A 25799-nucleotide genomic window follows, 5' to 3' on the forward strand; every position below is an offset into this window, starting at 1 on the left:
CTAGCAATCAAGAGAAGAGCATTTCCCACTGTGAGGTCCTCATAAGGTTAAGTATGGCTTTGGTCTGACCAATTTGCACCATCAGATCTTCAAACAAAGTTCTGCCATTAGAACTTCGTCGACTTAATGCCAGGTTGCTGGGATTCCCTTTGCAGAAAGCCAGAACACTGGGGAACAACATTCTGCAGCCAAACGAGCTCAATGTGGTATCTGTCCCAGGGAAAAGGACCGCAAGACTACCCTATGCAGTGCCATCTGTAAAAATAATGTCTGTAAGGAACATGCAGTGACTGTTTGCCCAAACTGGATCTAGAAACAAACTTTTTATGGGTTTCAGTGGTAGTTACGTCAATATATTTGAGAATAAAAGCTCATGTTTCCATCTAAATATTTTATTGACTGGTACCCTTTCGAAGATTGGGGTCATTTTGACCCCACCCTACCATGAGTGTTATAAAAAAACACCCTACCAGTTAAGGGTTAAAAAGGGCACTAGTAAATTTAATTTTCGTTTGAAGTAGCTATTTGAAATCTCTTTATGATGTTCTGGTCACCATTTAGCCCTGCTAGAAAAAAAAGTAACCGGGAGACAGATCAGTCCTACTTATGCAAAAAAAGGGATTTTCATTCTTGTTTAAGGTGGGGAACTGTAATTTACAACTACAAGGGTTTTGACCATTTTGAATCCAACGGCACACTTTTCATTTGGATCTGACGCCATTTTTGGGATGCTTTGTTTTTTTTTCAAAATTAACATAAATGTCTTTTCGCAGTAAACTTTTACTTTCAATATGAAGCGAAATAAGAGTTACCATTCCTTAATCATCGTCAGATGGTAATTTTTTTCACTAGGCATTTTTTTTTCAAAACGCATTTTTAACTTTTGGTTACTATAGACCTTGGTTCGCTCTTTACTAGGTTGCAGCTGCTGCTGTAACTCTGATTCATAAAGGTGTGAGGATTATAATTAAAAATATGGAATCAATCGATTTCTTCTAACCTTGTAATTTCTTGTATTGTGTTCAGTTCATCATTATTCTCTTCGACGAAAACATCAAGACTGTAGAAGCATAATGCGAAGCCAAGAAGCAGCCAAGAAGCAGACTGTAGAAGCATAATGCGAAGCCAAGAAGCAGAACAGAATATACTAGCAGAATTTGTAGAGTTTTTTTTAAAACTGCAACAAAAACTGCTACATATATTGAAAAATTTGGATGGTATCCCAATGAGAGAAACAACTTGAACGAGGCAAGTAAAATTGCTATCGACGCAGAGGTGACTGATATGTGTATGTTTTTACTTGCCCCTATTGTTGTTATTGTTAAAAAGATCAGGATAATTGAAGTAATATTCTCCAAGCTGCACCAATACCTTTTAAGGTCTTTGCTTATTTGAAAAAGTACACAACAAATAAGTCCAAATGTTAGGATTCCAAGCAGAACAATTATTGCTGTAAGATCTATATCCATCCCTGTCTTATTATCTCTGCCAAGAATGATTGTCATATTCTTTTGATTTCTAAACATTTGTTTTGTTAGCACAACATAGCTGGTTAGCGTGCCAATCATTATTAGGAACATAATAATAATTGGCCACAAACTCCAACTATATTTATGCCATTTATAAGAAACAACACTTCTTATAATGGGATGATCCAAAAGTGGCTGAAGACGTTTTGAAGATCCTATTTCTTCCAAAATATTTGTTCTTGAGTTTGTTATAGGTCTTGGCACTAAATTTTCATATTCTGCTTCAGTTGAATCTTTACTGGAATTGACAGGGGCCAAGAAAAATGAGAAGTCGAAATTCAGGCTGAAATTGCTGAAAAGAAAATTAAGATTTAAGACTCACTAAAAAAAGAACGACAACGCAGTTTATTTACTCTGACCATTGCACTAATCGTGTTTTAAGCTTATAAATGAAATCACACATTAATCAGACAGTAAATCATACCTTAAGTAAAAAAAAAATGCAACTGAGTAATCTTGGCTAACCCAAAAATTTTTGGTTAAATTATAGGTAGAATTTAAACGAAAATACCAGGCTATGAGGATTGCCAAAGCTTTACCTTTCTTAAGACCGTTATAAAATGCGTTTGAGGTAATTATTTGGTTAGAAAAAAAAGAAAAAAAACTGTCCTCCTACTCCAGTAATTGAGATAAACGAGGACTTGAACGAGGTCTTGATCTTACTTATCTGTCCAATTACCTAAGAAAAACAGTATAACCAAACCGTCAATCAAATCGAAACGTCCAAATCCATGCAAAGTCGTCATTAATAAATGTAAGCCGTTGTAAATTTTCAAGCAAAAGCCCCTCAAATCTAACAAAATATTCCCAAGTGATTACCTTTCATTAGGGCTCTTCAGAGGAATACCACCTGCATAAATGGGTTTCGATGATTTAATTTCCTTACCCGGCGAGGTAGAGTGTCTACCATAAAGCTCCTTTGTGGTATCCCTATGTTAGGTAAAACTTGTGAAATACATACCTACTAGTAAAACTATTCAAAAAAAACTACAAAATAAGATTAGCTCTATCCATTTCAGAATCCCATAAGTCAGTGAAACCTAAATACAAATATGAAACAATTACAGACTTTAAGAGCCGGATGTGGGCTTTGAGACAAAGTGCCTTAATGGCTTCTGGAACCAATTATAAATTTAGAGTCCTTCTAGCTGGTCCGGAAAACCCTGTATATATAGAGTAACCCCAAAAGAAAAATGAAAGAGAAGTTATATTAAAATATCCTTCAGTATTTTTTGATAATTTTATTATATTTACCTAAAAGTTCATTATATAGAAAACTAAATTTCTTAAATTACCAACTAATTTTATTGGCAGAAAAATCTCTTAAGATCAACTTTTGGCTAAGCGTTTGACATGCTTCTTAAAAATTTGTGTAATTACTGGAAACTTTTGCATTCCTAAATAGTTTGGAATAAAAAGCTAAATAAGGGATATTTGGATGTATATTACTTTCGAGAAATGGTAAATTAATTACTTACAAATCAAAATCGTCAGTTTTATCATATATTTTATAAACTAATTTGTTATTATCCGATATATTAATATTTTAGTGTAAAAAAGGTTCATGACCCATAGCAAGGTTCCAGAATTAACTCTAGTGGATAAATATTTTTCGAAATCTCAATAAACACCGAGCAATTTATCACCAGCAGATCATCCAGATATCTTTTATTATTTAAAAGGGAATATTCTACATTACTTGGGCTATTTTTATTTATCATATATTGATATTCTAATTGACTTAAAAACAGGCCCACTAAAAACGGACTGGCATTATCGCAGACAGTAATGCCTATAATTTGTTTATATAAATTACTATTAAACCTTATAAAAGTATTGAACAAAACAAATTCCAATAAATGATATATCATGCCCAAGATGTAAAATCTTTAGCTAATTATAATATAAAAGAAATTAGTTCATCGGGCTTTTTTATTAAAATTAAAAATTTTCAAAAATCCCATATTAGACAAAAGAAAAGATTTTTTAGAGACCGTTTTCAATTTTTTGTAAATACTAAATCAAGTGAAAGATTTGTATGCACCGTAGTAAATCCAATAAATCTACTGTTTTAGCTGAAACCATAGCCAAAGAGTCTATGACTTGTAATGAATTACTAACACTATAGTATTGATTAAAACTAGAAAAAATTTTAATTCCAGAGCAATATGCTTGAAATTTACTTCTAATTTCCCCTAAAATTTAAATATGGGTCCGTGGCCGCAATTCTTGTTAGACACCTCGCTGCCCCAGCAATGAAACGTGGTTCGGGTAGAATCTTATAAAATTTTGCCCTCCAATATAAGAAAGGGAACTTTTATCATTATCAATAATTTTATTATTGAATTCTTTCAAAATTATTTCTTCTATACTTTCAATTAAACTGTTATCCTCTAGATGAGCTATTTCGTATGCATTTGTTGTAAGTAACTCTTTTGATAAAATATCACAAAACAGTTTCTGACAAATTATGGAAAAATTATTAATAGCTTTATCATCTGGGACAATTACAAATTCATTCTGTATATTAGCTATTACTTGTTTCATATTAGCATAATAAAATATTGAATTTTCTTAGATTTATTTGAATGAATTTTAAATATATTGTTTGGTGCACTAGTCAAAATCAATTTCATCCAATTTAGAAAACTTTCTTTAATAATTTTTTTCGTCTTGCACCATTTACCAATAAGTAAATTCATATCATAATTTAACCCACTAAGAATACTTGCTGGCTTTATGTGATAGGAAAGACGGAATTTAGGCCCTATTTTCATCATATTTTGAAAATCAAGTTGCTTTATAATCGACAAATCCCTTTTTACAACATGTTCGCAAGTTTGATTTACATATTGTAAAAATTCCTCGCAATTATAGGCCGGTTTCCAATTGCTCTCCTTGTCTAGTTTTTTAAGTATTAAATTTTAGTTAAAAATTATTTGCCCTATCGTTTTTGAGAATTTATTTGTGAGAATCGGACTATCCTTATTCATCAAATTACTTTGAAGGGCATTTTTCACTTTCGCTGGTTTAATATTCAGGGTATGTTAATATCTTATATTTGTTTACAGCTAAAATTTTGCTGCAAAATATAAGATAAATATAATCTTTTATCCTTTTTAAAATTCTTATCAAATTTATTATAGTTTTAAATTAATTTTGTTTGAGCTAAAATGAAAACTGCATCGTAAGTTAATTTAGTTTTAGAATTACATGTAATGTTTTTGCAATCCAGAATAATTTTATTAAGTTATTCCTTGATAACTTATTGAAAGATTTTATTTTACTAGCAATACCATTAGAATCAAATATCTGGCATAATTCGATTAAAAATACTTTTAAGTTAAAAGAAATTTCAATTATTTTTCCTATGTCCTCTTGATCGTAAATTTATAACAATCAACGCCATAATAGGATAAATATCATGACTACCCTTCAGTTCCCTTAAAAAGCAAAATAACAAGAAATAACAAAACAGAGGACTTAAATACATTCTTAGACTTAAAATCCTCGGGTTTTCACCTTTTTTTTTTTTTTTTTCATTTTGTTATTTTCTTTCCTCTCTGAGTTTCATTTTTCAAAGAGAGGACTGTTATTGACGCCCAAGATAAAATCTGAAATTATCTAATTTTAGTAACGAAAAAGAAAAGTTAAATTAAGAAACCTTAGGAATGGCAACAAACATCTCAAATACAGATATAAAATTCTTAAGCAGTCCAAAAATGAGCTTATACTCATTCGATTGAAAATTGGAACGGCTAGTGCCGTTTTTAATAGTCAATATTGATTGGAAGGCAACTAACGCCCCTTCCACGCCCACAATTTCCCCAAACAAATCCAATAAAAATTTTGAGATAGCCATTTTGTTCAGCGTAATTGATTTCCAGATAGAAATTATGTTTTTGATCAGGACACTCTCCCACAGCCCTCAGGGCAAGGGTTTTCAGTTATGCCCTGGGGGCATATAAGAACGATGTTGGCACAAAGTAATATTTTTTTTCCCTTTAGACCGGGGCACTTTTTATCGAAGAAGTTGTCATAGAAACTTCAAAAAGGACTCATTCAATTGGAAATCGGAGTGGCTTGTGCCCTATTTAATAGTCGAAAGTGATCGGAAGACAACTAACACCCGTTTCACGCCCACCATTTCCCGAAACACATCTAATTAAAACTTTGAGATAGCCATTTTGTTCAACGTAGTTGATTTCCACACTGAAATTATGTACTTTAGGAGGACACTTCTCCAGAGCCCTCAAGGCAAGGGTTGTAAGTTATGCCCTGGGATCATATGATGTTTTTATAGGAACACTTGTCGCAGAAACTTCAAAAAGGGCTCATTCGATTGGAAATTAAAATGGGCCCTTTTAAATAGTCGAAAGTTATTGGAAGGCATCCAACACCCCTTCCACGCCCACCAATTCCCAAAACACATCCAATCAAAAATTGGAGATAGTCATTTTGTTCAACGTAGTTGAAAGTTCTGGAAATTATACCTTTGAGCAGGATACTCCCCCAGAGTCTTCAGGGCAAGGGTTATAAGTTATGTCCTGGAGGCACGTAAGGTTTTCATTCAAAGCCTTGTCGTAAAAAATTGAAAAAGGGATCATTCGATTGGAAATTGAAAAGGCTAGTGGCCTAGTGCAATACTTAATAGTCGAAAGGGATCGGAGGGCAACTAACCCCCCTCTCATGCCCACCATTTATCCAAACACATCCAATCAAAATTTTGAAAGAGTTGTCATAGAAACATCATAAAAGGTTCATTCGATTGAAAATTAAAGGGCTAGTGCCCTTTTTCATAGTCGAAAGGGATTGGAGGGCAACTAATCCCCCCTCACGCCCACCTTTTCCCAAAGCACATCCAATCAAAATTTTGAGATAGCAGATTTTGTTCAACGTAGTTGAAAGTTCTGGAAATTAGGTCTTTGAGGTTGATAACCCCCCCCCCCACATATTCGTCGGGGCAAGGTTTGCAAGTTATGCCCTGGGGGCATATAAGGTTTTTATAGAAAATGTTGTCGTAGAAACTTCAAAAACGGCTCATTCGATTGAAAATTAAAATGGCTAGTGCCCTTTTTAATAGTCGACAGTGATTAGAAGGCAACTAACACCGCTTCCACGCCCACCATTTCCCCAAACACAACCAATCAAAATTTTTAAATAGTAATTTTGTTCAACTTAGTTGAAAGTTCTGGAAATTTTACCTTTGAGCAGGAAACTCCCCCACAGTCTTCAGGGCAAGGGTCATAAGTTATGCCCTGGGGGCATATAAGGTTTTCATTGAAAGCCTTGTCGTAAAAAATTGAAAAAGGGCTCAATCATTTTGAAATTCAAAAGGCTAGTGGCTTAGTGCCATATTTAGTAGTTGGAAGTTATTGGAGGGCAACTAACCCCCCTCTCACACCTTCCATTTATCCAAACACATCCAATCAAAACTTTGAGATAGCAATCTTGTTCAACGTAGTTGTAAGTTCTGGAAATTAGGTCTTTGAGGTTGACAACTCCTCCCCCTATGAGCCCTCAGGGCAAGGGTTATAAGCTATGCCCTGGGGGCATATAAGGTTTCTATTGAAAGTTTCTCGTAGAAACTTAAAAAAGGGTGCATTTGATTGGAAATTCAAAGGGCTAGTGACCTTTTTAATGGTCGAAAGTGATTGGAGGACAACTAACCCCTTCTCACGCCCATCTTTTCCCCAAACACATCCAATAAATTTTTTTAGATAGCCATTTTGTTCAACGTAGTTTCAAAAAATGTATTTCAACTTTTGGGGCTACTTCTGCTCTTAAAATTTAACCAAATCAAAATAGATTAAGTGTATCGAAGCTATAAAGGAAAGTAAACAGATTTTTTTTGCGAATGGTATCAAGTTTTCTATTTCAAGTCACCAAGAGGAGGTATGAAACTAAATTAAACACTATTATTTGTGTAGAGATTTTTAAAAGGGTGTAGGCCTATGTCGTTAAAAATTGCTGAAAATTTTTATCCAGCAAACAAATAGCACGCCAAACTATAAAGTTAAAAAAAAGAAAAGATTTAAAGTATTATTTTCTTTTTCCCTCAAAAAATTATGTCAATACAAAAAAAAACAGAAATTAATTAAAAAAACCTTTTCCACAAAATAAGTTCTTCAATGAAAAGTAAAGAACTCCATTAAACCAAAAATGAGCAAAAAATAAAGTCAAATCATCTACCAAGCGTAAAACTACCACAAATGAGCATCGATAAATAAATGAAACCCAAAACGAACAGAAATTACAATAAATAACCGAGTCAAACTCAAAACGAGCAAAAAATTAAGATGAGTAGGGCTCAAAGCCCCTGTGCCTTCCCAAGGCCAGAAGATAATTTGCACTTTACTGAAAAAAATACAAATGAATGTGAATTGTCAGTTTAATATACATATACTAATATTTAGTAATCAAAATGTTAATATTATTTGATTTATTAAAGTTATGAAAGAAAAAACATTTATATTTTTCAGTATTTTGCAAATTGTGTTCTGGCCAAGGTAAGGCATAGGGGTTTTGAGCCTTACTCCTATTAATTTCTGCTCGTCTTGAGCTTGACTCGGTTATTTATTGTAATTTCTGTTCGTTTTCGGTTTCATTTTTTTATCGATGCTGATTTGTGGTAGGTTCACGCTTGGTAGATTATTTGACTTTATTTTTGCTCATTTTTGGTTTAATGGTGTTCTTTACTTTTCTTTGAAGAACTTATTTTGTAGAAAAAGCTTTTTTAATTAATCATTTAAAAAGATCGGGTGATTTGAATGCCCCTGAACGGCGTAGAGGCTATAAAATATTTAAGAAGGAATTAATAATGGTGCCTGCGCTTAAACTACCAAATCTTTTGCAAGACATGCTAGCAAACAAATGCGTCGTTTTAAGGGATTGAAGCTGAACTACTACATTTAGCCAAAGAAAGACCAAAGAAAGCCAAAGAATCTATATATCAATATGCTAGTCGTGCTTTGGCTGATGCTGAATTTATTTATCGATGCAGATTTGTGGTAGGTTCACGCTTGGTAGATTATTTGACTTTATTTTTGCTCATTTTTGGTTTAATGGAGTTCTTTACTTTTCTTTGAAGAACTTATTTTGTAGAAAAAGTTTTTTTAATTAATCATTTAAAAAGATCGGGTGATTTGAATCCCCCTGAATGGCGTAGAGGCTATAAAATATTTAAGAAGGAATTAATAACGGTGCCTGCGCTTAAACTACCAAATCTTTTGCAAGACATGCTAGCAAACAAATGCGTCGTTTTAAGGGATTGAAGCTGAACTACTACATTTAGCCAAAGAAAGACCAAAGAAAGCCAAAGAATCTATATATCAATATGCTAGTCGTGCTTTGGCTGATGCTGAAATAAAACACTCGAATTTTGAAAGGTAATGTTTAGCAGTGGTGGTGTACACCAAATATTTTCGTCAATATTTTCTCGCCAAAAAGTTTGACTTCAAAGCAGCCTTTGATTCGGTTGACCGTGGTTCTCTCTGGCTGATACTTGAACTCATGGGACCCTCTAAGAAGTATTTCTGTCTGTTTAAGGCCTTCTGTACTGATACTAAGACCATTGAACTACTGTATACTGATGCTATACTGATACCAAATAAACAGTCATGGCAGACCAGTATTCGAAATAAATACCGGCGTGAGGCAAGGATGTGCTACTACCCCTGAACTTTCCAACACCGTCAGCATTTATATTATGAACCGAACCACAAACTATCCTCACCTTGGACTGCAGTTTCGTGACCAAGTCCTCAGTGATTGCGACTACGCAGATAATATTGCTTAAGAAAGTCTATAGTCGATGTCAAAGAACCCCTTACCACACTGTCAGAAGAGACATCTAAAGTGGGCCTGAAAATCAGCTGGCAAAAAACTGAGGTAATGATCAATAATCTGGCAGAGGAAACCTTGAACTTATCTGCATTCAGTATATTGGGATTTACCATTGGAGTTGTGAAATCATTCACATATCTTTGCTCTCTCATCACGAACATCAAATCTATCGAAACTGAAACTCAGCACCGTATCATATAGGTTCCTTCAATCATGACCTGACTCTTTCGTTTAGTCATGTCAAAGCCCAGAACTACTCACAAAACAAAGGTGCGTATTTCTAAAACCACTTTAAACCAAGTTCTTCTGTACGATGTTGAAACTTGGCTTGCTGCCGTTTCAGTCAAAAACGCCATAGAGGTGGCTCAAACAAAGTTTCTCAGACAAATCGAAGGGATTAAGTTGTATGACTTAATCGCCAACCCTCAACTATTTTCAGTTAACAACTAGAACCCCTATTCGTGTCAGCTTGCTGCACGAACTCTTTTGTGGCTCAGCCACCCAGCCCACAGGTCAGTAGAAACGCCAGTCAAAGTTGACCTTAGATTCGATCCTTCGATACACGACTGAAAGCACCCGTGTTGAAGGTTTTTTTCTAGATGGAAGGACCGCCTTGATCACTTCCTGTCAATGATTGGAAGCATCCGACACACAGCTATCATGCTATCTAAGGACTCTCTGAACTCAACACAACGAGTGGCTTCTCTCACTATGTTGGACCAGCCGGTGCAATAAGTCAAGTAAGTCAAAAAGTTGTCCCTACCAGAGAACAAAAGATAGCTAATTTGGCTGCATATTATACAAAATAGTTAAGCAAGAATGACAAGATAGGTGCTCCACTTACAAGCGTACGATTATGACCCTATCAGAGGCAACGCTGTAGCGTTGCCTATAGTAAAGGCCATACGGCTCCAATGTTTTATTATTATTTTTTTTTCCCCAGAGGCACTTCATATGGAAGGGATCGTCTTAGAAACTTCCAAGGGGGCTCATTCGATTGGAAATCGAGAGTTCTACTGCCCTTTTTAATAGTCGAAAATGATTGGACGGCAACTAGCCCCCCCCCCCCACGCCCATCATTTCCCCAAACGCATTCAATCAAAATTTTGAGATTGCCATTTTGTTTAGCGTAGTTGATTTCCAGATAGAAAATATATTTTTGAGGAGGATACTCCCCCACAACCCTCAGGGCAAGGGTTTTAAGTTATGCCCTGGGGGCATATAAGGTTTTTATAGAAGGCGTTGTCGTAGAAACTTCATTCGATTGGAAATTAAAGAGCTAGTGCCCTTTTTAATAGTCGAAAGTGATTGGAGTGTAACTAGCCCCCCTCCCCCCCCCCACACCCATCATTTCCCGACACGTATCCAATCAAAATTTTCATGATAGCCATTTTGTTCAGCGTAGTTGATTTCCAAATAGAAAATATATTTTTGAGGAGGACACTCCCCCACAAGCCTCAGGGCAAGGGTATTAAGTTATGCCCTTGGGGCATATAAGGTTTTTATAGAAGGCGTTGTCGTGGAAACTTTAAAACAGGCTCATTCGATTGGAAATTAAAGGGCTAGTGCCCTTTTTAATAGTCTAAAATGTTTGGAGTGCAACTAGCCCCCCCCCCTACACCCATAATTCCCCCAAACACATCTAATCAAAATTTTGAGATAGCCATTTTGTTCAGCGTAGTTGACTTCCAAATAGAAAATATATTTTTGAGGAGGATACTCCCCTACAACCCTCAGGGCAAGGGTTTTAATTTATGCCCTGGGGACATATAAGGTTCTTATAGAAGACGTTGTCGTAGAAACTTCAAAACAGTATCATTCGATTGGAAATTAAAGAGCTAGTGCCCTTTTTAATAGTTGAAAGTGATTGGAGTGTAACTAGCCCCCATCCCCACCCACGCCCATCATTTCCCCGAAGACATCCAATCAAAATTTTCAGATAGCGTTTTTGTTCAGCGTAGTTGATTTCCACATAGAAAATATGTTTTTGAGAAGGACACTCACCCACCACCCTCAGGGCTCGGGTTTTAAGTTACGCCCTGGGGTCATTTAAGGTTATTAAAGAAGGTGTTGTCATAACCACTTCAAAACATGCTAATTAGATTTGAAGTTAAAAGGCTATTGCGCTTTCTAATAGGCGAAAGTTATTTGAGGGAAACTAGCCCCCCCCCCTCCCCCACACCCATCATTTCCTCAAACACATCCAATCAAAATTTTCAGATAGCCATTTTGTTCAGCGTAGTTGATTTCCAGATAGAAAATATATTTTTGAGGAGGATACTCCCCTACAACCCGTAGGGCAAGAGTTTTAAGTTATGGCATATAAGGTTTTTATAGAAGGCGTTATCTTAGAAACTTCAAAACATGCTCATTCGATTGGAAATTAAAGAGCTAGTGCCCTTTTTAATAGTCGAAAGTGATTGGAGTGTAACTAGCCCCCTTCCACCCACCCATGCCCATCATTTCCCCAAACACATCCAATCAAAATTTTCAGATAGCCTTTTTGTTCAGCGTTGTTGATTTTCAGATATAAAATATATTTTTGAGCAGGACACTCACCCAAAACCCTCAGGGCAAGGGTTTTAAGTTATGCCCTGGGGGCATATAAGGTTTTAATAGAAGGGGTTGTCGTATAAACTTCAAAACAGGCTCATTCGAATGGAAATTAAAGGACTAGTGCCCTTTTTAATAGTCAAAAGTGATTGGAATACAACAAGCCCCCTCCCCCACACCCATCATTTTTCCAAACACATCCAGTCAGAGTTTTGAGATAGTCGTTTTGTTCCAAGTAGTTGATTTCCAGATAGAAAATATGTTTTTGAGGAGGACACTCTCCCAGAACCTTCAGGGCAAGGGTTTTAAGATATGTCCTTGGGGTATACAAGGTATTTATAGTAGGTGTTGTCTTAGAAACTTCAAAAAAGGCTCATTCTATTGGAAATTCAAAGGGATAGTGCCCTTGTTAATAGTCAAAAGTTATTGGAGGGCAACTAGCCCCCCCCCGCACGCCCATCATTCCCCCAAACACATCCAATCATAATTTTGAGATAGCCATTTTGTTAAGCGTAGTTCATTTTCGGATAGTAAACATGTTTTTGAGGGGGACAATCCCCCAAAACCCTCAGGGCAAGGGTTTTAAGTTATGCCCTGGGGGCATATAAGGTTTTTATAGAAAGCGTTGTCATAGAAACTTCAAAAAAGGCTCATTCGATTTGAAATTCAAAGGGACATTGCCCTTTTTAATAGTCAAAAGTGATTGGAGGGCTACTAGTCCCCCCCCCCGACGCCCATCATTCCCCCAAAAACATCCAATAAAAATTTTGAGATAGCCATTTTTGCTCAGCATAGTTGATATCCAGATTGAAAATATATTTTTGAGAAGGACACTCCCCCACAACCCTCAGGGCAAACGTTTTAAAATATGCCCTGGGGGCATATAAGGTTTTTATAGACGGTGTTGTCGTAGAAACTTCAAACAGGCTCATTCGATTGGAAATTAAAGGACTAGTGCCCTTTTTAATAGTCGAAAGTGATTGGAGGGCAACTAGCTACCCCTCCCACGCCCATCATTACCCCAAACACATCCAATCAAAATTTTGAGATAGCCATTTTGTTCAATGTAGTTGATTTCCAGATAGAAACTATGTTTTTGAGGAGGACACTCCCTCACAACCCTCTGGGCAAGAGATTTAAGTTATGCCCTGGGGGCATATAAGGTTTTATAGAAGGCGTCGTCGTACAAACTTCAAAATAGGCTCATTCGATTGGAAATTCAAAGGGATAGTGCCCTTTTTAATAGTCGAAAGTGATTGGAGGGCAAGTAGCACCCCCCCACGCCCCTCATTCCCCCAACCACATCCAATCAAAATATTGAGATAGCCATTTTGTTCAGCGTAGTTGATTTCCAGATAGAACATATGTTTTTGTGGAGGACAATCCCCAAACACCCTCGGGGCAAGGGTTTTAAGTTATGCCCTGGGGGAATATAAGGTTTTTATAGAAGGGGTTGTCGTAGAAACTTCAAAACAGGCTCATTCGATTGGAAATTCAAAGGGCTAATACCCTTTTTAATAGTCGAAAGTGATTGGAGGGCAACTAGCCTTCCTTTCCCACGCCCATCATTCCCCCAAACACATCCAATCAAAATTTTGAGAGAGCCATTTTGTTCAGCGTAGTTGATTTCCAGATAGAAAATATATTTTTGAGGAGGATACTCCCCTACAGCCCTCAGGGCAAGGGTTTTAAGTTATGCCCTGGGGGCATATAATGTTTTTATAGAAGGCGTTGTCGTAGAAACTTCAAAACAGGATCATTTGATTGGAAATTAAACAGCTAGTGCCCTTTTTAATAGTCGAAAGTGATTGGAGTGTAACTAGCCCCCATCCCCCCTCCACGCCAATCATTTCCCCAAACACATCCAATCAAAATTTTCGGATAGCCATTTTGTTCAGGGTAGTTTATTTCCAGATAGAAAATATTTTTTTGAGGAGGACAATTCCCCACAACCCTCAGGGCAAGGGTTGTAAGTTATGCCCTGTGGGCGTATAATGTTTTTATAGAAGGCGGTGTCGTAGAAACTTCAAAAAAGGCTCATTCGATTGGAAATTCCGAGGGCTTGTGCCCTTTGTAATAGTCGAAAGTTATTTGAGGGCAACTAACCCCCCTCTCACGCCCATCTTTTCCCCAAACACATCCAATCAAAATTTTAAGACAGCCATTTTATTAAACGTAATTTTAAGTTCTAGAAATTAGGTCTTTGAGGATTACAACTCCGCCAAAGCCCTCAGGGCAAGGGTTATAATTTAAGGATTCTCTGAATCCTTCATATTATTTCTTATGGAAGGGATGCTCGCATAAACTTTAGAGACGGCTCATTTGATTGAAATTTGAAAGTTCTTGTTCACTTTTTAAGAGTAAAAAAAGATTGAAGGGCAACTAGGCCCTCTACCTCCTCCACGCCCTGAATGCATCAGATAAAAATTTTGAGATAGACATTTTGTTGAAATAGTTCAAAGTTCTGATAACAAAAAACTCCGGGGTCGAAACAGCCCACCAGGGCCCAGGGGTAGGCGTTGTAAGTTATGCCATGGGGCAAAACTTGTTAAAGGGGGTTTATAACTTATGGGAAGGGGTTTTGTATGGGAAGAACACATAGGAAATATATTATAATTATCCAATCATAAGGTTAAAATACATACTCTGTGATAGATGCAAAATTGTTTTGGCAAACAAATTCCTATTAAGGTCAATTCCAAACAGTCGTGATCCCTTTGTGCCAGCAAGTGAAATGGTCTAAACCCCCTTATTGGAGCTATTTTTTAAATCCATTCATTGTTTTCAATTGCTGTCCACAAGTTATGCAAGCTGTCTATTGTTCATATATAAGGTTTTTATCAAAGAGGTAAACGTACAGACTTTGAAAAAATCCTCATTCGATTTAAATTGAAAGTTCTAGATCTGTCTTTTAAAGTCAGGAATAATCGGACAGTAAGTACCCCCCCCCCCCCATGTAATAAAAACTTGAAACTTTTTACAATCAAAAACAAACTAGAATTAATTTAACAAAAAATTTCCGAAAAATAAGTTTTTCAAAGAAAAATAAAGGTCATTTTAAACTTAAGCTAAGCAGATACAAATACCTGTCAAAATTAAAACTCAAAACGACCAGAAATTACTATTAAAGAATAAATGAAACCCAAAACGAACAGAAATTAAATAAACAATCATAGCAAAAAACATCCAACAAGTAATAATATAAATGAATAAATAGATATTAAAGCGAGTAATGCTTAGATTGAATATGAAAATCAAGCTTGAAACGAAAAATAATATATTGCTATTGAAGTATAAATGAAACTTAAAACGAACAGAAATTAAATAAAGAATCAATGCGAACAAACATACAATATATATTAATGTAAATGAATAAATAAATCTTAAAACGTGTGAAACTTAAATTGAATATGCAAATCAAGTTTGAATCGAATAAAAATAACTACAAACAAGAGTTTGGGTATCGTCTCACAGCAGAAGCCCAAAACCTACTGCGTCATTGGCGCTTTACTCAACACGAATTATATTACAAATGTTTTCTTTTTTACTTAATATTGAAAATAAATATTAAAATTACAGTAAAATTTTGAACTGATGTGCTTTTAGCAATTAATATCATTATGCATCAAATATTCAGTTTAATTTCTCAGTTCTTTTCAAGATTGGTCAAGACAAATATAGTTTCACTATAAGCAAAATTTGGATACTGCTCCCTTCTTTAACTGTAAAAACCTAAAGCCTTCTGCGTCATTGGTGTTTCACTGAAAACGAATTACTCGTATATTAAAAATTTATTATTTTCCAGTTCTTACAGCACTGAAAATGACAATAAAAATTACAGTGAAAAAAAAAATCTTGAACTGATGGAATTTTCAACAATTAATATCATTATACATCTAATATTCAATTTGATTTTGTTTATACTTTCCAAGACTGTTCAAGACTCATATAGTTTTGCCATTTTTTTAACTCTGCCATTTCTTGTCACTAATCGTGTTAGTTTGTTATGAAAACATTCTATGGCTTCTAGGTATTTCTATTTGAGCGAAAAACTGCAGCTCAAACTTTGTGGAATATGCATTTTCTTGCCTAAAACACCAAAATATAATAAAATGTCAAGTTTTGGAGTGTTTCACCCCTCGCAAGCAAGTGCCATTGGTATTTTTCAATCCGCATGGTTAATTTAGGGGGTGAAGGGTAGGCTAATTCTCGTAGCAGCCCCAATCCGTCGTGGTATGATTCACATTTTCAACACCTTGCGTCCGGACTATCATACAATCTACCAGGCATACAACTACCCCAAATCAGTATCAATAAATAAATGAAACCCAAAACGAACAAAAATTAAAATAAATATTAGAGTCAAACTCAAAACAAGCATAAATTAATGTGAGTAGGGTTCAAAACCCTTATGCTTTCTAAAAGCCAGAATATAATTTGTACTTTACTGAAAAAAATTCAAATGAGTTTACTGAAAAAAATATGCATTGTCAATTTAATATACATATGCTGATATTTATTCCCTAAAATCTTAATTAATTTTTGATTTCTTAAAGTTAAAAAAGTGAAAATATTCCAAAGAATTGTTTTCAGTAAAGCGCCAATGACGCAGTAGGTTTTAGGCTTCTGCAGTGAGGCGATACCCAAACTCTTGTTTGTAAATAATTTTATTCGATTCAAACTTGATTTGCATATTCAATTTAAGCTTCACTCGTTCTAAAATTTATTTATTCATTTACATTAATATATATTGTATGTTTGTTCGCATTGATTGTTTATTTAATTTCTGTTCGTTTTAAGTTTCATTTATACTTCAATAGCAAAATATTTGTTTTCGTTTTAAGCTTGATTTTCATATTCAATCGAAGCATTACTCACTTTAAGATCTATTTATTCATTTATATTATTACTTGTTGTATGTTTTTCGCTATGATTGTTTATTTAATTTCTGTTCGTTTTGGGTTGCATTTATTCTTTAATAGTAATTTCTGGTCGTTTTGAGTTTGAATTTTAACAGGTATTTGTATCTCCTGAGCTAAAGTTTAAAATGACCTTTACTTTTCTTTGAAAAACTTATTTTTCGGAAAGTTTTTTTTTTAATTAATTTATAAAAAAGGGTATAAATAGGGTATAGATACTATTTATAAAAATATTAAATCAGAGTTCAAAGTGTATTTAGCTGGCATAAATCAGATATTTTATGACTTTATTTAATCATTAAGCTCTGTTTACCTTGGAAGTTGTGAAATATTTAAAAGCTCTGCAGTAAGCCTGTTTTGTAGTAATATTCGGTCAATTTTAAACTCTCCTTGATTATTAATGACGCTAAGTTAGTCCCACCCACAGGCTTATCTCTCGCTGTGTCTAATCGTTTCATTTTACTCCGCGATGACGGGCGAGAAACTGATTTGGAATGCAGTGCTAAATATCTTGTTTCGAGCAAGAAAAGCGAGGATTATTTGTATTGATATTGCAAAAACTGCTTGTGAATTTTTTGCCATTGATTTGATACTTGAAGCCAAGAAATTGTTGTTGACTGAAGCTGCCGTTTCTACACGTGCTACATATAGACAAAAGATGTTTGATAATGTCGGAGATATGATTAGATGTCTTGATCTCTGTGATGAGTATAAAATGGTCCTACCCATTTTGTCATTTTTGAACCTGATGAGGTGCCTGTAAAGCCCGGTGAAACAACTGTTAGACTTACTCGAAAAACAAAGAGTTATGCCAAAAATTTAATAATCTAGTTGATTCTTATTTGCTCAAGGCTAATGCTGGTTTGTCGCATAACGGGTCGTCCCAGGCTTCAAATCCGACCTATGTAGTAGTCTTGAAGAACCCACCCAAAGATTTTGACGATCCCGTATCGCGAAAAGACTTTCTTAGTAAAATGTGTGGCAATGGTAGTGATCGTATTATTGAATTAAAGCCGCGTAAGGAGGCTTGGGGGCTTATTTTGTCTGATAAAGATGCTGCTCAGATGGTAGCACACATTCTCAACGATCATGATCTATCTTTGAATGCTAAAGTGAAACCCCCCCCCCTCCTGAAAACCTTACATCTGATGATCTTATTCAGCTAGTAACAGACTGCTCATAAGCTAAGCAGCTAGGTAGAACGCGCTCCTTTCGGCTCAAATTTTCTGAAAAGGCACATCTCGAACAAGCCTCTTGTGAATGTTTATTAGTTGGATATGAGCGCCTACCTATTAGCGAGTTCAAGTTTCTGCCTATGCAATGTTATAACTGTCAATAATTTGGTCATGTCACGAAATCATGTTAAAATCCTCCCAAATTTGCAAGATGTTCTGGTGATCATTCAAAAGCTAAAGACAATCCGTGCAAGAAACCTATGAGGTGCAGCCTATGTGGCTCAACTGACAACCCTTCATACGCGTTTAAGTGTCCAGCCACACAGGCTATAATCAATAAATTACAGATTCTTCGCTCGGAATTTTTTCCTGGAACGCTAATGGTAGTGTTTTAACGAAGTGACCTCTTCTAGAAACATTCATTCAACATGAAACAAGTTTTAAGCTTTTTGCTTTTGTTTTATCATTGTTTTTTCTTTTCTGTTTGTTTAAAAAACGAGGCTATTCCAAGCTGAGGGGTGGGTGGACCGTGATGAACCCTAGTTTGATGGTAATTTGAATTTGCCTCCGCTGACATTCTTTTCTTGGGTTAGCGACAACTTCAGCCTCAAAATATTGCAATTGATGTTCATAATATAATAAATATTTCAATAAGTTCTTAGTCTAATAAATAATTCAATAGTTCAGAATAATAAATTTGCATCAACTTAAAATTTTTCAGCTGTAAGTAAGTATATTTCAGATTTAGATGAAGTTTCCAAACGAAGTTGTAGGTTTTCTGTGCTTCAGCTGAAGGTTTAAGGTCTTTGCTCTTCATTTGATGAGTTAAAACAAATAGTAAGCAGTGGCCACCCCCAATTTTATTGGTCTTTTCGAGACTTTCCTCAATTCAAAAATTGAATCTCTATTGCATCCCCCTGGGTACAAGATGGAGTATTTGAACCGTAGTAGGATGGTTAAAGGTGGCCTTGCTGTTTATTTTCGGAATATCATAAGTACTCTGTAAGACATGACCTGTCAAAAAATGAAGAAGGGATTTTCGAACCCATATTTATTCAGATTAATCATAAAATTTTTTTGCACAAAATAAGTTTTTCAAAAAAAAAAGTAAAGAACTCCATTAAACCAAAAAGGAACAAAAATAGAATCAAATAATCTACCAAGTATACAACTACCACAAATCAGTATCAATAAATAAATGCGGTCCAAAACAAACAGAAATGAGAATAAGTCAAACTCAAAACGAGCATAAACTAATCTGAGTAGGGTTCTAAACCCTTTACTTTCTAAAAGCCAGAATACAATTTGTACTTTTAGTCCAGTAAAAGTACGGAGAAAAGTGGGTCGACCCAGAAAAATTGCAACAAAAGGTTTTTTTACAGCAAAATGTTCAGAAAAAATAGCTGAACAATAAATCCAAAATCCGCTGAAATTGCCTGCCGGCAAAACCTTCTGGGGCTGCTTAAAGGGGGTAGAAGGGGGCGAAAAAATAGGTTTTTTCATTTTTGATATTTAGGAAGGTTTTTTTTACATAAAATGTTCAGAAAAAATCGCTGGATGACATATCCAAAATCTACTAAAATAACCACATGGAAAACCTTTTGGGACTGCTTAAAGGGGATGGAAGGGGATGAAAAAATAGTTTTTTTCAGTTTTGACGTTTAGTAAACTTTTTCTACACTAAAATGTTCAGAAAAAATTGCTGGACAACATATCCAAAATACCCTAAAATAACCACATGGAAAACCTTCTGGGGCTGCTTAAAGGGGGTGGAAGGGGGTGAAAAAATAGTTTTTTTTCAGTTTTGACATTTAGTAAGCTTTTTTTTTACACTAAAATGTTCAAAAAAAACACTGAACAACATATCCAAAATCCGCTAAAATTACTTGCTGTGAAAACCTCCTGGAACTGCTTAAAGGGGGTGAAAGGGGTGGAAACTCCTTTTTTTGATTTTTTTCATTTCGGTACGTTCGGAGACTCGATTCTGGTATAAATCAACTCGCTGAAACCGAATATGATATCACTTTTATTGTAACACTACTCTAACTTATATTAAACTACAAAAAATGAGAATTTAATAACTCCATTGCCAAAATAAAGGAAGTAGCTTTTCCTCCGAAGTTTTACAGAAGGATCAGATCAATGGACGCCTGAAATAGGACGCTGGCCGCTCCAGAAATTGACTTGGAAACCCAACTCTACATTTGACTTCATTTGCGAAAGTTACGTCAAGTATTTCACCACTAGATTTGAAAAAGCTTCTGTAGTTTTTGATGGATATGACAATGGTCCTTCGACGAAAGGTATGGCTCACCTCAAACCTTCCAGGGTTAAAAGTGCCTATTGGTAGAATTCACTGGTACAACAAAGTTAACAAGAAAGAAGGAAGAGTTCTTGCAAAACTGCACAAACAAGCAGCAGATAATTCTAGAAATAGGAGAAAAATTGTCCTCAGCAGGTTGTTCGGTATAACATGCTTCTGCTGACGTGGACGGCCTGATTGCAACCACAGCCATTGATAGCGCAAGAACTCAGTTTACGTGTTTCATCGGCAACGACACTACCTCCTTATCCTTCTCCTCTATCATGTCACTGCCACCCAAAAAAGCCTGTATTTCAGATCCGAGACGAAAGCTTCAAACGAACATAAGCTATGGAATATTTGCACCATCAAATAAAACCTAAGGGACATGTGTGGTGCAATTCTATTTTTGTTTGTGTTTCTAGGCTGTGACACCACTTCGAGATTACAGGGAATTGATAAATCTGTCAGACTGTCATTGTAACGGTCCGATCCGTCTTTTCGTGATGCTGCTAAGGTCTTTCTGCACTCGAAGGCTACGAAAAACGAGCTTATTGTAGCTGGTGAACAAGCTCTTTTGAGAATTTATAAAGGAAAGCCTGAAGAAACACTCGTGTCCTTGACACATCGTCTGCCCTTGACCAAGCTCGCTTCCGCTTCCGCATTTGTCTGCCCTGATCGAATGCCTCCCACACCCTCAGCTGCGAAGTTCCATTCTTTTCACGTGTATTTGCAGGTAATAGAATGGAAAAGCGAGGCTGCTGCAATGAAACCGGAGAACTGGGGATGGCGACTCTCTACTGATAGTTACATCCCAGTAATGACGGAGAAGAAAACAGCTCCCCAAAGTCTTCTTCAAATTATCCACTGCAAATGTAATTCAGGTTGCGATACGGCCAGATGCACTTGCCGTAAGAATTGCATGCCTTGCACACTTGCTTGCGGAGAGTGCATGGGAACAAGCTGTAATAACTCTGAACCAACATCTCTAGAAGAAGAAGAATTTTAGTGTTTTGCAATAACGGTGGTTGTGCTTTTTTGTGGTGCTCATTGATGAAATGATGATTCTCAATATTATATAATCTAAAAATGATGATCATCAAAACTGTGATTTATATATAGACGTGTAAATGTTTTTGTTTTCCAACTGTAAAAGAAGCCGATAATAAGAATGATTTTTCAAGTTTCTATGCGTCTATGCCTATAGTTTCCCTTTTTCTGCAGTCTGGTCTTCACACGAGTAGGAGAAGGAGTGCTGTTTCTACGGGTAATGACGTTACTCCCAATCAGAGAGCTAGAAATACTACTGGGAGTGACATCAGACCAGACTTCTGGGAATTTACCTTGAATTTACGTAATATGCATGTCGAACTAAGTAATATCTCTTTTGATGCAATTTCACCTTGGAACATTGTATAAGTCCGTTACACTTATTGCCTATTGTATCAATTCATTTGAGTTATTGAAGAATAAGCATTTGATACTATGGGAAATCTGGATAGAATTATTGACCAATTATATACAGTAAGTTTATTTTATAACTAATCTATGTAGATATTACGGTCTTTTTTATTTAATGCTTTCAAAAAATTTTTCTACATTCTTTAATTTGTATCAAATAGCTTTAACAGCTAGAAAAACAATGTTGTATGTTTTGACATTCCATGCAATGTCATCACGTTTCTAAGGATTCAACCTTTTTTCTTTACACACGTTAAAAAAAATGGTTTGTAAATATTTTGATTTATGTAAAATTGTCTTAACAGTTAGAAATACAGAGTGGTTTTCGAGGGCACTCACGCAAAGTGGGTTTTTGGGGGCATTTCATGCAAAGTTGACTCCATTTTTAGTTTCTTATATGATGTGAAAAAGGGTTAGTACATTCTGTATATATTTAAATTCATGTGTTCGTAGAGTGTATAACATTTTTGAATGTTATATGATAGGGATTTTGGTCTACCAAGCTATATAAATTTTACAATTTATCCCTCATATTTCTGGATTTAGTTATTTTCTTCTTTTTTATTCATTGTCCAAGGTTTTAGAAACATATTTTTTTGTTCACAACACATTTTACTCTACAAAAAAAAATAATTTAATTTCTTTTTAAGGATAATTTTGAAGAATGCGTCACTCCCCCCGAAAGAAGACCCGGATTGAGAAGGGAAACCATTTACATCCTTCAGTAATTAAATATACCGTACCATCCACGTTCTCCATACAAGGCGAGAATGTCTTTACCCCTAACGTACAACCCAACATTCAGGAACTTGAAAAAGCAGAAGTACCGCAAGAAGCTATTAAAGTGAGTTTGAATTTATTATATTTCTCATAAAATAAATACTATCAGTCACCAGCATGCACTAACCCATTGAAAACAAATCCTCTTCACGCATACAGGTACAGTTATGACTTAGTATCATAAATATGTTTTATTGTTATACCTAAGGTGTAAATAGAACTCTTTTAATTCTAAATTAAGTATGTTTCTTCTTCTTCTATAGCGGCCCGGGTTTTTCTTAGAAATGCGTCTGTTTGTTTGTTTTTTATTACACGTTTAAAGGTATAAAAAATCCTTTTTGTGATTCCAACTCAATTTCTTTTTTTCAGCTAAAAGGTAAATTAGCATATGTCAACTCTTTAATCAATATACGCCACCCCCATCACCCAACCCCCCCCCCTTTTAACCCGGGTTACTTCAGTGTGGTTTGATCCCTTCCATTAGGATCATGAAGGAGAATTTATCAACTTCGTTACTAGAAATGATCTTTTCTAATTGCTTTTATACACTATTGTTTTTTGATCTGAGTAAAACCAATGCTTTTATACTCCGTTCTTTCTGATCTGGCCTAAGTCGAAAAGGGAGATAATAAAATAATACCTCTTTTGCCACGACTAAACTTATTGATTTTTTTCTCATATTTTTCCAAGTAAAAGTAAAGAGCTGGAACTTTAAACCAAACATGAATAGAATTAGAATCGAATAAATGTTTATTCTGATTATGTACTATTCATTTTACATTCAACGTTTCAACATCATTTTACTTAAATTTAATTCATATTTAAGGAAAAGCCTTTGACATCATTCAAGCAACCCAAGAAAATTCAAATAGTGGAAATAAAAACACCCCAACCAATACACAATGTTTGGAGTGCTTTTCCATTACCAAAGACGAAGAAGCGCAACTCATAGAATTTACCATTAGAGTTTAAAAACGGGATAGTTTTGTGAAGAACTGGGATCACGAAGCACAATATATCTACCTTGATTCTAGATTTGCCCTTTTTTAAATGTTTTTATACACCAGTGTTTTTGATCCAAGTAAAACCATTGTTACTTTCAATTATGTTCTTTTTATTATAAGATTTTATTGATGATGATGATGATGATAGTATTTGGGACGCATTTCCTTTGAGTGTAGAAGAAGCAAAGGGATTGGGTGATCTTGTTGAGGGAATTCCCCTAAAGCTGATGATACAGCAAGCTAATTCTAAAAAATCCAGCCCCAAACCACATGTATATGATGATATTCTAACATTCCAGAATGAACCTGATGATATATTTAATTCGTTTATTTAGACAAAGTGTCTTTTAATCACTCGTGCATTAATGTGTCCTCGTCAAATCATAACAGCTTGAATAAAAAGAATTATAACAGTGAGAATGATCAACGCTTAAGAGAGCATAAAAAAATACACAAAGAAAATAACCCTTTGTATATTATGAGAGACTCAAGTGCTGCAAGAAATCGTACAAGAGTGCTTATAAAAGCAAAAGAAAAAGATAAACATTTTCGTTTATTTAAGAGAAGAGATGCAAGACGATAAACACTGCTAAATTATGAAAGGAATTATCCTGTAGTATCGTTATGGTAAATTTTTAATTTGTCCGGTGAATTTTCTTCCGAAAAAGGTTTATCCTGTGATTTCCAATGAAATTCAATGACTTTTAGGAGACCCTCTCTTATGATATATCTATCAGTATCGAAATTTTGTTTTTAGAATTTCGGTTACTATTGACTCGGATCACTCCTTCCTGACACTTCGTTAGTATGAACAATTTGACCAAGGAATTTTCTTCCGAAGAGCATTTCATCTATGACTATAAGGGAGGGATTTCACCCTTTTTCAAAATATGGTAAATTTCACAGATTCGTCTCATTCGATTTTGTTTTTAAAGTTTCAGTTACTATTTTCCATGAACAGTTTGACCATTAACCTTTTTTTTGAAAATAAGGTAAATATTCAAAAGTTCGTGACTTTTGATTGTAAGACATGAGACTTTTTTATTTGAAATCAGCATGAAAATTCAATTCCTCTAATGTCCTTACTTACAGTTCATTACCAAGGCAGTATGATGGATCAAGGCTCTTTACTTTTAATTGAAAGAGCTAGTGGGAACTTGCTGTTAAAGTGACCGCTAGCTCTTGATACAATAATTGGAGGGGTGTTATTCATAGTCAATCGATATTTGACAAGCACATACCACATTTCTATTTGACGTTACATTATATAATGTGTTATTCAGTTGTCAAAGTATAAAGAGAATATTCGTTTTCTCAAAGTCATTTAATATGTTATCGGATTAATATAACTGTTTCAGGGTGAAGTATGATGGTTATGTGTAAATGAATGAAGAGCTATACTTGTTTTTCTATTTCTTAATCTAACTATCGAATGCTATTTACCGTTGCTTTCACACAATATAACTTCGGTGTATGCTGATTCTTACATTAGTTTACCTAGAAATATAGATATATTATCCTGAGCTTAGCAATGAATGTACCAAGCAATGTAAGACTTTTTTTGTTTAATGCTATCCCAATAAAGACTAAGAGTCTGAGAAAATTACCTCATTTCAGAAATAATCTATGACTAGTTCTCGACACTACCTAGTTCATTTTATACATTAAATCAGTAATTTGCATACATTGGAGGGATAAACACCTGCATCATATTTTTTAAAAAGTGAAAATGAATTATTTTAAGAAATTGTATTATATTTATTAATATGAAAGAAACTTTTTTCTTTCCACAATGGATATTTTTCAACTAAAAGTAAAGAGCTGCTACATTAAATCAACGATGAGCAGAAATATGGTCCAATAACTGTTCAAGCGCAAATTTTCAGTAAACCTAGTTCTAATATTAAATTTGATAGTATGGCAGAAACATTTTCGTTTCCACAAAGGATATTTTTCAACTAAAAGTAAAGAGCTTCTACATTAAATCAACGATGAGCAGAAATATAGTCCAATAATTGTTCAAGTGCGAATTTTCAGTAAACTTACTTTCAATGTTATATTTGATAGTATGGCAGAAAGTTTTTTGTTTCCACAAAGGATATTTTTCAACTAAAATTAAAGAGCTGCTAGATTAAATCAATGATGAGTAGAAATAAAGTCCAATAGTTGTTCAAGCACTAATTTATGTAAACTTAGTTCTAATGTTATATTTATTAGTATGGCAGAAACTT

General features: G+C 34.9%; 1 protein-coding gene across 1 annotated transcript in view; it reads right to left on the reverse strand.

Moving 5' to 3' along the window:
- Positions 1-981: 981 nt before the first annotated feature.
- Positions 982-25799, reverse strand: part of LOC148950871 (transient receptor potential cation channel protein painless-like) — a 90586-nt gene continuing 65768 nt past the window's right edge. The window contains exons 3-4 of the mRNA XM_089090936.1: positions 1404-1821; positions 982-1104 (exon numbers count right to left, since the gene is read on the reverse strand). Of these exons, the coding sequence (XP_088947062.1) occupies positions 982-1104; positions 1404-1821 (541 nt within the window). The remainder of the gene's footprint in view (positions 1105-1403; positions 1822-25799) is intronic.

The sequence above is a fragment of the Artemia sp. Qi Xiang Cuo genome, chromosome 6 (assembly GCF_049724085.1).
Source record: "Artemia sp. Qi Xiang Cuo chromosome 6, ASM4972408v1, whole genome shotgun sequence".
Classification (NCBI taxonomy): Eukaryota; Metazoa; Arthropoda; class Branchiopoda; order Anostraca; family Artemiidae; genus Artemia; species Artemia sp. Qi Xiang Cuo.